The 11875-nt window shown below is 40.9% G+C and overlaps 1 protein-coding gene across 2 annotated transcripts in view; it reads right to left on the reverse strand.

The window, feature by feature from the left end:
- LOC138966152 (tyrosine-protein kinase SYK-like) overlaps positions 1–11289 on the reverse strand; it is a 36571-nt gene extending 25282 nt beyond the window's left edge. The window contains exons 1-6 of one of the 2 annotated variants that reach the window (XM_070338272.1): positions 11224–11289; positions 8452–8796; positions 3820–4051; positions 2900–3060; positions 729–867; positions 63–156 (exon numbers count right to left, since the gene is read on the reverse strand). In XM_070338272.1, the coding sequence (XP_070194373.1) occupies positions 63–156; positions 729–867; positions 2900–3060; positions 3820–4051; positions 8452–8651 (826 nt within the window). In that variant the 5' untranslated portion in view covers positions 8652–8796; positions 11224–11289. The remainder of the gene's footprint in view (positions 1–62; positions 157–728; positions 868–2899; positions 3061–3819; positions 4052–8451; positions 8797–11223) is intronic. The other variant, XM_070338273.1, reaches the window with a different exon arrangement.
- Positions 11290–11875: the final 586 nt, after the last annotated feature.

The following is an 11875-nucleotide window of genomic DNA, read 5'->3' on the forward strand; positions in this document are numbered from 1 at the left end:
AATACTAGCGCCATCACTGATCAAATGGACGAAAAGGAAGGACAACTATGTAAAGCACTTACGGTCAAAGTCGTTGCTACTGAATCCGGGTCGACAACATGGCTGCTTCAGCTTGCAGGCCAGGCCGTCCGACTTATTGTGGTAGTTATCCACCAGCTGTGACACACACAGTGCACGTAGTCGTCAATGATGTGGAAATAGAACATCGTCAAAAAGGAGGAAATACAGTTTGCCAAATCTTATATATAGAGGTTACAACACGAGTGGTTTTTTATATGGCTTGTATTTCAGTCAAGACCCAGCGGATGAATATCAAGGGACTCACGAGCCTCTGGCACATATATATATATAACACGAAATTTACAAAATGTTTTCTATGATCATCTTAAATGCACACAAACACAGCACACCCTTATTTCAACTTTAAAGCGTTTGTGTGTGTACCATAGAGTATGTGTGCATGTGAATATGCATGTCTTTGCATGCATGCCTGCATGTATACATGCGGAGGTGTGTGTGTATGTGTGTGTGTGTGTTTGTGTGTGTTTGTGTGTGTGTGTGTGTGTGTGTGTGGTGTGTGTGTGTGTGTGTGTGTGTGTGTGTGTGTGTGTGTGTGTGTGTGTGGTGTGTGTGTGTGTATGCATTCATAAGTGTACACATCTGTCTGTCTCCTTGCTTGCATCGATATGTACATGCTTGTGCTTTCTGAAGCCAAAGAGAACGCTCACCATCATAAGACAATCAAATCTAGGCCCATCCTCTATCGCTAAGCGTGAATCTTGTTTGAGGGCAATCAGATAATGGCGTGGTCGTCCTTCACTGCTGAGGGTGAGGGCAAAGGTGTCCTTTTCGTCCTTCTGACGAATTCTGTCAACAAGAACAAAGTGAAGTTAAAAACGAAATGAAGTTCATCACCCCTTTTTCGTCTGCTGCTTTAATTCATGCGCCAATTAACTGGCTACATTATGTTTCTTTTCATCATTGAAAAAATGTAATTACTGGCCTTCAAGGCAAACGACTCAAAACACCTGCACAAGCTTGACCTAGAACACCAACAACAGCCAACCAGTGTTAAAACAAACTTTTTACTCACAAAACAAATGCTGAACACAGAACCCAGGACCAGCGAGGCTTTCTTTCTTTCTTTATTTGGTGTTTAACGTCGTTTTCAACCACGAAGGTTATATCGCGACGAGGGAAAGGGGGGAGATGGGATAGGGGAAAGGGGGGAGATGGGATAGAGCCACTTGTTAAGTGTTTCTTGTTCACAAAAGCACTAATAAACAAGAAGAGCAAACGCTCGATCGAGTCACTTTCGCAGTTCTGAATATTATATGAGGCATCAGATGGACAGGAAGAAATTGCTATTCACAACACAATGAGTCACGTTCACATAAAATTTGAGCCCGGTCACTTTTATAGTTTCCGAGAAAAGCCCAACGTTAAGTTGTGTGTTGCCGAACAGAAAAGGCTAGTTATCTCCCTTGTTTTTCTGATAACGTTCGTAAAAGGCTACAGATGTAAATACTTTGATGTAAAGAATAATCCTACAAAGTTTCAATCACATCCGATGAACTTTGTCAAAGATATAAAATGTCTAATTTTTCCTTTGACGCTGACCTGTGACCTTGAAAAAGGTCAAAGGTCAACGAAACCATCGTTAAAGTGTAGAGGTCATTGGAGGTCACGACTAAACAAAATATGAGCCCGATCGCTTTGATAGTTTCCGAGAAAAGTCCAACGTTAAGGTGGTGTCTACGGACGGCCGGCCGGCCGGACAGACTAACACTGACCGATTACATAGAGTCACTTTTTCTCAAGTGACTCAAAAAATTGCTCCAGGGGCTTGCAACGTAGTACAATATATGACCTTACTGGGAGAATGCAAGTTTCCAGTACAAACCTCCCCCCGTGTACACTACATTGGGTGTGCACGTTAAAGATCCCACGATTGACAAAAGGGTCTTTCCTGGCAAAATTGCTTAGGCACAGTTAATAATTGTCTACCTATACCCGTGTGACTTGGAATAATAGGCCGTGAAAGGTAAATATGCGCCAAAATGGCTGCAATCTACTGGCCGTATAAAATTTCATCTCTCACGGCATCACTGCAGAGCGCCTAGAACTGTACCCACGGAATATGCGCGATATAAGACTCATTGATTGATTGATTGATTAAACATTTCTTACATACTGCTTGACTAAAATCTTTACAAACATTGACTATATTCTATACAAGAACCACTTAACAAGGGTAAAAGGAGAAACAGAATCCGTTAGTCGCCTTACGACATGCGGGGTGCAGAGAAATAAGGATGTGGAAAAGAAGACTTTTGGTAAGTGAAATAAAGGTGATGGATCCAGTCAGGTAGAAATAAGACAACAAGAAAAGAATTGGAAAACTGCAGGGAATAGTAGGGAGAGTTTTCTTGGAAGGAAATATAGGTGAAAGGACTGGTAAGGCAGAAATAAGACAAAAGAAGAGAAGTAAAGGGGTGGGGTAACTCTGTTTAAACGCTCCCGCCGCGTGAAGGCGACCGCATGGGAGCACCAGCGAGGCTGCTACACAATGTTTTATTACGAACAAACTAGCCATCATTGTTCATATATATATGTGCAATATTTCTCATTGCCAAAGAAACCAGTAGCCACTTCAAAAACACTTCACTCCTTCCTGTTATGCAAGTGAGCCGACAGCACTTATAACCATGTTAAGTGCATGTACATGCTCCTCAGAAAACTCTGCCTCATCTTGTGACACACAGCTACGGGATACACGCAGCTACAGGATATTCACAGCTACACGATACTCACAGCTAGGGGATACTCACAGCTAGGGGATACTCACAGCTAGGGGATACTCACAGCTAGGGGATACTCACAGCTAGGGGATACTCACAGAAACTTTCCCTCCTCGTGTCCGTCTTTCTCCAGACGATCCTCTGCCTCCTGGCGCGAGAGCTTGCCGTGGAACCAAGGCATGTCTGTGTGAAGGTTCCCCGCCACTCGCTTGACCAACGTGTCTCGTAGAGGACCCATCGCGCGGTCCACGTCCGCATTCTGTGGTGGAGAAACAACAATCATAAGTGTGTGTGTGGAACCAGGGCATGGTCAATGTGAAGGTTCCCCGCCACTCTCTTCACTAGCGTGTCTCGCAGAGGACCCATCGCTCGGTCCACGTCAGCATTCTGCCGTACAGGATGCAACAATCAAGATTGTCATTCAAGGACACAGCATATCTGAACTCAGCCATTAAGATGCCGTACAGGATGCAACAACCAAGATTGTCATTCAAGGACACAGCATATCTGAACTCAGCCATTAAGATGCCGTACAGGTTCCAAAAATAAAGATAATTGTCATTCAAGGAAACAGCTTATCTGAACATAGCCATTCTGCCGTACAGGATGCACAAATCAAGATTGTCACCATTTAAATGCCATTCCAAACAATGGCTGGTATAAATATACCATGATGATAAATCTAACTTCTGCCAAAATACTCATGAAACAACTTTCTTTAGAGTTTTAACTAACTCCTGTAAAACAAAACAAAAAAACACACAACAAAAAACACACAACAACTACAATTAGTTAATTAGAAATAAAACAGTATATAATGACCAAAATAACCACCCGAGAAACTGACAAAAAATGGTCGTCATTAAGAGGTGGCAGCTACAAAAAGATGGATAATAGTTTTAATACTGGAAACTAATATCGTTGGGGATACTCTGAGGTGGTCATAATGGGTAGGTTATAATAATCGAGAGAGGTTTGCTAGGAGAGGTTCGACTGTATCAAATCATTTTGCTCTCACAATCTTTTTGGCTTCTATCTGCATGGCTTTCTCCAGCTGCTGGTACGTGATTCCGCGAAAAGCAACAGGTGACTGGCCATGGGAACGATTGCACGGGATTGTGGGTCTGGTAACGAAGCCGTCAGTGTTGGTTTGGTAGTGAAGGATAAGGTCCACTGGGCTGGCGAAAAGTATTCCCTGAGGAATTCTGTACATGCCGTCAGCCTGTTTCTCTATGATGTAGTGATGCACACTGAACACAAAGCACACAAACAAATGCAACACAAAACAGAAAAAAGAAAACATCAAACATCAAATCAATACAAATGCAAGAGAAAACGGGGGAAGAAAACATCAAACGGAACTAAAAAGAAAACAACATGTGAAAATCAATACAAATTTAAAACAAACAAGAAGGGCAAAGCCCATACGACTCACATGCTTGACCTTGACCTTTACATGACCTTGACCTTCAGCTAAACCTAGCAATGACATCATACACTAAGAACTGCTTTACACATTTTTCCTACCAAAATACATGTGACCTTGACCCAAGGTCAAGGTCATCCAAGGTCATGCAACACAAAGCTGTTAATTCAAGACATACGAAGTACAATGGTGCTTATTGGCTCTTTCTACCATGAGATATGGTAACTTTTAGTGGTTCACTACCTTATTTTGGTCACATTTCATAAGGGTCAAAGTGACCTTGACCTTGATCATATGTGACCAAATGTGTCTCATGATTAAAGCATAACATGTGCCCCACATAATTTTTAAGTTTGAAACAGTTATCTTCCATAGTTAAGGGTCAAGGTCACTTCAAAATATGTATACAATCCAACTTTGAAGAGCTCCTGTGACCTTGACCTTGAAGCAAGGTAAACCAAACTGGTATCAAAAGATGGGGCTAATATCATATATAGGTGAGGTATTAAATCTCAAAAACTTCAGAGAAAATGTGAAAAATGTGAAAAATAGCTGGTTTTTAGACAACATTTATGGTCCCTGCGACCTTGACGCAAGGTCAAGATGCTATGTATGTTTTTTGGGGCCTTGTCATCATACACCATCTTGCCAAATTTGGTACTGATAGACTGAATAGTGTCCAAGAAATATCCAACGTTAAAGTTTTCCGGACGGACGGACGACTCGGGTGAGTACATAGACTCACTTTTGCTTCGCATGTGAGTCAAAAACACCACAAATCATGACAAATTTAGTGCGTCCCCGGACCTGCTCTTTTTAGGCTCAGTGTTTTGCTGGACCCCTCCAAGAATTGATTGCAGTTTGTATTTGGTTTCTAGTGTGTAAAGTGCACAGGGACACACAGTTTGAGGAGCCCTGTGATGGGAACTTTCATCCCTGTACTTAATGATATATGATACCGATAGTTGCACAGCCCAGTGGTGACTTTACCATTCATTAACTTTCTACTGCAAATATAGGTTGAAGTCATCAAAATACACTTCATTCTTGACATTTTTTGTCACCTACCTCTGGTGACATGCAGAATAGTTACGTTGTTATACACATCTCTTTGAACTTTAATGGTTTGCTCTTGAGGTCAGATATTTCACTTCAACAGAGAGGGTCAAAAAGAGATGTCTTGGTTTTTAAAAATCGATATTGTAATTTTGTATACTATACGTTATTTGCGTGTTTGACCAAAATATGACATTTTACACAGATCGAGACAGTCATTGTTCTCCGAGACCGTGCTAGCGGTCGAGGTGAACAATGACTGTCGAGATCTGTGTAAAATGTCATATTTTGGTCAAACACGCAAATAACATTTATTTATTCCCCCCTCTGCTTCTTTACCTCTGTAAACTTGTAGGGGTAGTTATTTTTCGATAATGACCCAGCAACCAAACAAATAACGACCCAGCAACAGCCTGAATCCTCGATAGTGCAATGGGTTGAGAAGCTGTTCTGTTTCGGTACTACTTTTTTCGACTGAAAAGTTCCGAACGCTCTAACGTACGAAGTATACATCTCTGGAGCAAACAATACAAACATACCGCATCTAAATTAACAACTACAGGCCTGAACACATGAATCTCCATATAAAATCCATGAGTTCGGTTGTTTTCTGAGTCTAGATCAGACGTTCATCACAAGCAATTTCCCAAGGCAAGTAACTCATACTTTGTCTAGCGACAAGAGTAGTTCCCCTTCTTTTCACTCAGTTTCTTCGACAACAGACTGCAATCCGACGGTCAGTTTTCAACAATATTTCATTTAATAAACAGATCACACGCAACCAAATGCACACATCTCATCAATTTAAACAACATAAAGCGGTTTCATACACTATTTTCCCCAGAAAACTTAACTTCATACAGTTTTTAACGTTGGAACACGGGTGCAAAAGTTCGTCTGCTAGTCCCATTTGACGAAAAAACATTATCCTAAACGATACCAAAACATATACAGAACACACAATATCTGCCTTTGCCGCCACAGCGGAATAACAGCATATCCGTGTACTTGATTTTAGCCCAAAATAGGAAAACTGACAAGAAGTGTTAACAGAATGGAATGATTTGCACGGAACTATACAACCGCGCATTAATCGATCGCCTGCGCAGGTTGACTGGTTGAGAGAATAGGATTCGATCAAACTTTCGCAAAAAAACTCCTCTTTTCTTTGAATAACTGAAGAAAGGAGGAATAAAGAGGTTACACACCTCGTCTCAGTGATTATAAAAAATAATGGTCTCAGTTCGCGGTCATGAAAAAGCTCGCTAAAGCTCGCATTTTTCATGATCCGCTAACTTCGACCATTATTTTTGATAATCACTGAGACTCGGCATGTAACCTCTACGTATCGATCGAATTCCTTTCAGGTACTATGACTTTGTTGTTGTTTTGACAATTGAATGAGCCCACACACACTCCTGTGCACACACACATGCAATCATGAATCAAACACATATAAGCTTCATATTTGGGCGTTCTTCAAAGGAACTACAAAACACATGTCATGTACTGACTTTGTTGTTGTTTTGACATTGAACAGCACACACACATGCAATCAAACACGCATGACGTGTGTTTTGAAGTTCCTTTAAAGTTTCGGTCAACCTGAAACACCAAATTATAAAGTTTTGTCGGCCTCTGACGTCACATGACTCAAAGAAGGGAAATCCAATGTCCAATCGATACATATGTCTTTTACAAAAGAAGAGTATCCCTTGTCACAGTCATGCGGTGATGCACTGTTAAAATATAGATGTTGAAAACAAGAAAAACAAGTCGCGTAAGGCGAAAATACAACATTTAGTCAAGCTCAGTCGAACTCACAGAATGAAACTGAACTCATTGCATTTTTTCCGCAAGACCGTACACTCGTAGCATCGTCTGTCCACCGCTCGTGGCAAAGGCAGTGAAATTAACAATCCAGAAAAGCGCGGTAGCGGTTGCGCTGAGGAGGATAGCACGCTTTTCTATATCTCTATTCTTTTTAACTTTCTGAACGTGTTTTTAATCCAAACATATATTATCTATATGTTTTTGGAATCAGGAACGAACAAGGAATAAGATAAAATTGTTTTTAAATCGATTTCGGAAATTTAATTTCAATCATCTTCTTCTTCTTCTTTGTTCATGGGCTTAGACTCCCACGTTCACTCATGTTTTTAGCACAAGTGGATTTTTACGTGTATGGCCGTTTTTACCCCACCATTCAGGCAGCATAAGCCGATTTCGGGGGAGGCATGCTGGGTATTTTTGTGTTTCTATAACCCACCGAACTCTCACATGGATTACAGGATCTTTTCCGTGCGCACTTGGTCTTGTGCTTGCGTGTACAAACGAAGGGGGTTAAGTCACTAGCAGGTCTGCACATAAGTTGACCTGGGAGATCGGAATAATCGCCACTCTTAACCCACCAGGCGACAGCGACCGGGATTCGAACTCACGACCTCCCGCTTAGGAGGCCGACGTCTTACCACCACGCCACTGCGCCCGTCGTTTTTAATCATAATTTTTATATTTTTAATTTTCAGAGCTTGTTTTTAATCCGAATATAACATATTAATATGTTTTTGGAATCAGAAAATAATGAAGAATAAGATAAACGTAATTTTGGATCGTTTTATACAAAAATAATTTTAATTACAATTTTCAGATTTTTAATGACATTTTTAAGCCTCCAAGCTGAAATGCAATACCAAAGTCCGGCCTTCGTCAAAGATTGCTTGGCCAAAATTTCAATCAACTTTATTGAAAAATGAGGGTGTGACAGTGTCGCCTCAACTTTTACAAAAAGCCGGATATGACGTCATCAAAGACATTTATCGAAAAAAATAAAAAAAACGTCTGGGGATATCATACCCAGGAACTCTCATGAAAAATTTCATAAAGACCGGTCCAGTTGTTTACTCTGAATCGCTCTACACACACACACACACACACACACACACACACACACACACACACACACACACACACACACACACACACACACACACACACACACACACACACCCACCCACCCACCCACCCACACACACACACACACACACCACGACCCTCGTCTCGATTCCCCCTCTATGTTAAAACATTTAGTCAAAACTTGACTAAATGTAAAAAGGGTTAAAATAAAGAGATAACATTTAACAGCACTGGAAAACCAATTGTTCTCACTTGGACTTATGGCAGATGCTGACAGCATAGTTCCCCATGGGGCTGATGCTTTCCCGCAGCAGGTATAGTCCCTCCTGGGCCCCCCGCTCCTGCAGACGCTTCTCCGCTTCCTCGCGCGTGATGCGCCCGTAAAAATACTGTTGCGTTGCCGGTCGGTTGTTAGGTTGGTTGCCATTGCTGTGTTTCTTTTGCGATGCCATCAGTACATTGAAGTCTTTTCCTACTTCTTAGAGCATGTCAGAGCAAACCTTGGCTTGATTTACTTTTTTAGTGTGGTACTTCCATGGTGGTTAAGAGGTCAACCATCACATCTTTTATTTGTGTCCATTTCCAGCAATTTCTGTTCTGTAAATAAACACACACACACACACACACACACACACACACATTTATAAAAATGAAAAAAGCTTGACATATAAAATGATTGTTTAACTTCTGCAGTTTCTGTAATGATTTTCACGATAAAAAGATAAAACTGAACAATAGTAACCTGTCAAATACAACCTGTGTAAATGGCGGGGTAAAAAACGGTCATACACGTAAAATTCCATTCGTGCAAAAAACACGAGTGTGCGTGGGAGTTTTAGCCCACGAACGCAGAAGAAGAAGACAACCTGTGAATGTGATTTAACTGCAGATCTATTTCTAAGGTACCGCGTTGAAAACATTCCTTTTCACAGACTTAAAAAAAAAGGATACTAGATTCGTAGATAGTTCAAATGTAACGCCAACACAATAGTTAAGGTTCCAAAAGTAAAACTGAAAGATGCACAAAATGTGCACTTTGCACTATTCCTGATATTCCTGGAATTATTTTCTTCACATGTAACATCAGGGATGGCCAAATCCTCCGCCCGGTCGCCAGGGGCGAGTAAAAAATGCGCCGGGCTAGGCTGCAAACATTCTAATCAAATGCAAAATAACTTTTGGTTGTCGTATCAAGTTTTTAAGTCATTCAAACACTTTACAAATTAGGAACTTCTGTCGTCTGCCAAATAAACATGACAGTCATTCATACTATCACTGTGACATAATGTGTTAGCTATGAATTTACGCAGTGATCACGCTAGATATTTTTCAAACTGGTATGACAACATGAGCTGACCAAAATGCTCTCACGAAAATAGGTCAACTTGCCAAGGCAACCAGCCAAGGCAACCAGTCAAGGCAACAAGCCAAGGCAACAAGTCAAGGCAACCAGCCAAGGCAACCAGTTAGGGCAACCAGTAAAGGCAACCAGCCAAGGCAACCAGCCAAGGCAACCAGTCAAGGCAACCAGTCAAAGGCACACAATGATTAATCAATTTTTATCAATGCCATTGACACGCAGACCTTTTCTGTGGAATAAATGCGGTTCATTTTTGAGTTTCGTTAACACAATCTTGCGCGACACCAAGCCTCATCATTTTGTTTCCCATGAGACAATGGGAACATTGTATCAATTAACATGACACCTGTCATAACAAGCCATGCAACTCTCTCTCTCTCTCGTACAGACCATGGATTCTTTATAAAGGATTTTATTTTCACTTTTTTTTTTTAACCCGGTCAAAACCAATTAACAATCGGTACGTCTGCCCGAGCACCCATTTATTTCATCGGTACTGACGAATCTCAATCGGTAAAATACCGGAAATTACTGGTAAACGCGATCCCTGTTTATGACGCTAAAGTTCAACATTACCCTCAAAATCAACACCCTGCAAGTGCAATGGCTGCATGCTTCCTGTGCAGAGCTACACATTTTGTGATGAATTTATTTTGCAGTTATGACACTGGTGTCAGTTTGTACTCAGCCAAACTAATGGCCATGCACCCGGCCTGTCTAATTCAGTTGTAGCACTGCCAGGAAGTATATTTGTTATTAATCAAACCGTGTCTTATCTCATGGAAAAGCCTGGGCAAAGGTGAGAGCAGCATATTCGGTAACACGAAAATGAATACGAGTACTGATAGTAATACATACAGTACATGCCTTTACCTTTAGATGTTACTTATGTAAGTGTTCTAGTACACGGGTTTCTTCGAACACAGCGGCCGGGCACAATTTAATGCTGCGTCGCTTACAAGAAATAACGGCTTTAGGTGTGACGAAAAAAAAACAGGGCCTGAGTACGGTGATAAATACAAGACTTATTTTACAATACATACATCCCCCGTGGCTGACCGCATAACAAAATCGTTTTTCTCGTATTTTGAACTTGCCAGTGTTACAGCACAGAGCAGAGTCCGTCCTGCACTTTGTTTTGTGTACATCACGTGGCCACCCAAACACCCGCACAACGCAACATTTTCACAAGAAAAATTTGTTTGCTTTGTCTGTATTACACTTTTTTTTTTACATTTACCACTGACACACCAATTGTATACTTTAGTTTGCAAGTGAATCGTTATCATACAAAATAACGTTATCACGAGAGGAACAGAGATCTCAGAGATCGTCTGCTTCTCAACTGCAACTTCGCGCAAATCGTGTAATATCTATTTTAGCGGAAACCTCCCGAAGAAATGCAATCTCAGCGGCTTCCACTTGCAATAGTCGTGCTTATTTGGAATGTGACGTCAGGACTGTTCTTCGTCAGTCACACCAAATACTTATCATCTCGAAAACTAAGCGTCGCACAGAACCAGCGCCCTTCCATTAATTCAGAGAATAATCTTGGCGGAATAATCTGACATCCTCAATCGTACAGACGTGATTTTAACGATAAGACCGACACAGAATACTTGAAGGGGTCAGCGGAACAACACAGAAGTTCTGTCTGAACTTACTTTCAAACTTTTCGAAAAGGAAGTAATATGTATCGTGAGGTCACATGGAACATTGGCAAGCAGGGCCGCAAAAGACGTAAACAAGAATATAGGAGTAACTTCCCTTTGTCGAATGGTTACTTTCGCTTTCGATTTCAAATGCGTGATGTATTTATTGGTGTGGATGACTTTTGTCTTTGACAACGATATCCTTGATAACAATCAATGCCAATTGTTTAATGAGAGGATAAGGTGTCACGACTAACCCGGCCTGACCTAACATTTGTTTCAGAAATATGACAGGAAAGGGATAATAGGCAAACAATAGCTTATCTGGAAGTGCTTGCATGACATGTCTCTGAAATACCTAGAATCCAGTTGGGGTTGAACAGACATTGGCAGCAAGAAAGTTTTGTTCAGCTGTCATGTTCAAACATACAAATATAATTACTTGTTTTTATTTTTGATTCAGCTCCAAATAATGTTGTTGTAATTGTTGTTGTGTTTGCTTTAATTGTTGTTGTTGTTGTTGTGCTTGCTTTTGTTGTTGTTGCTATAATGTCAGCTTAAAAAAAGAAAGAACCATAGTAGGATCATACTCAAAGAAAATAATGACACATAATTTTTTAGAATGAAAATGAGCAACTGGTCTACCACCAAGAAGAGACAAACA

This window comes from Littorina saxatilis, linkage group LG5, assembly GCF_037325665.1.
Source record: "Littorina saxatilis isolate snail1 linkage group LG5, US_GU_Lsax_2.0, whole genome shotgun sequence".
Taxonomy (NCBI): Eukaryota; Metazoa; Mollusca; class Gastropoda; order Littorinimorpha; family Littorinidae; genus Littorina; species Littorina saxatilis.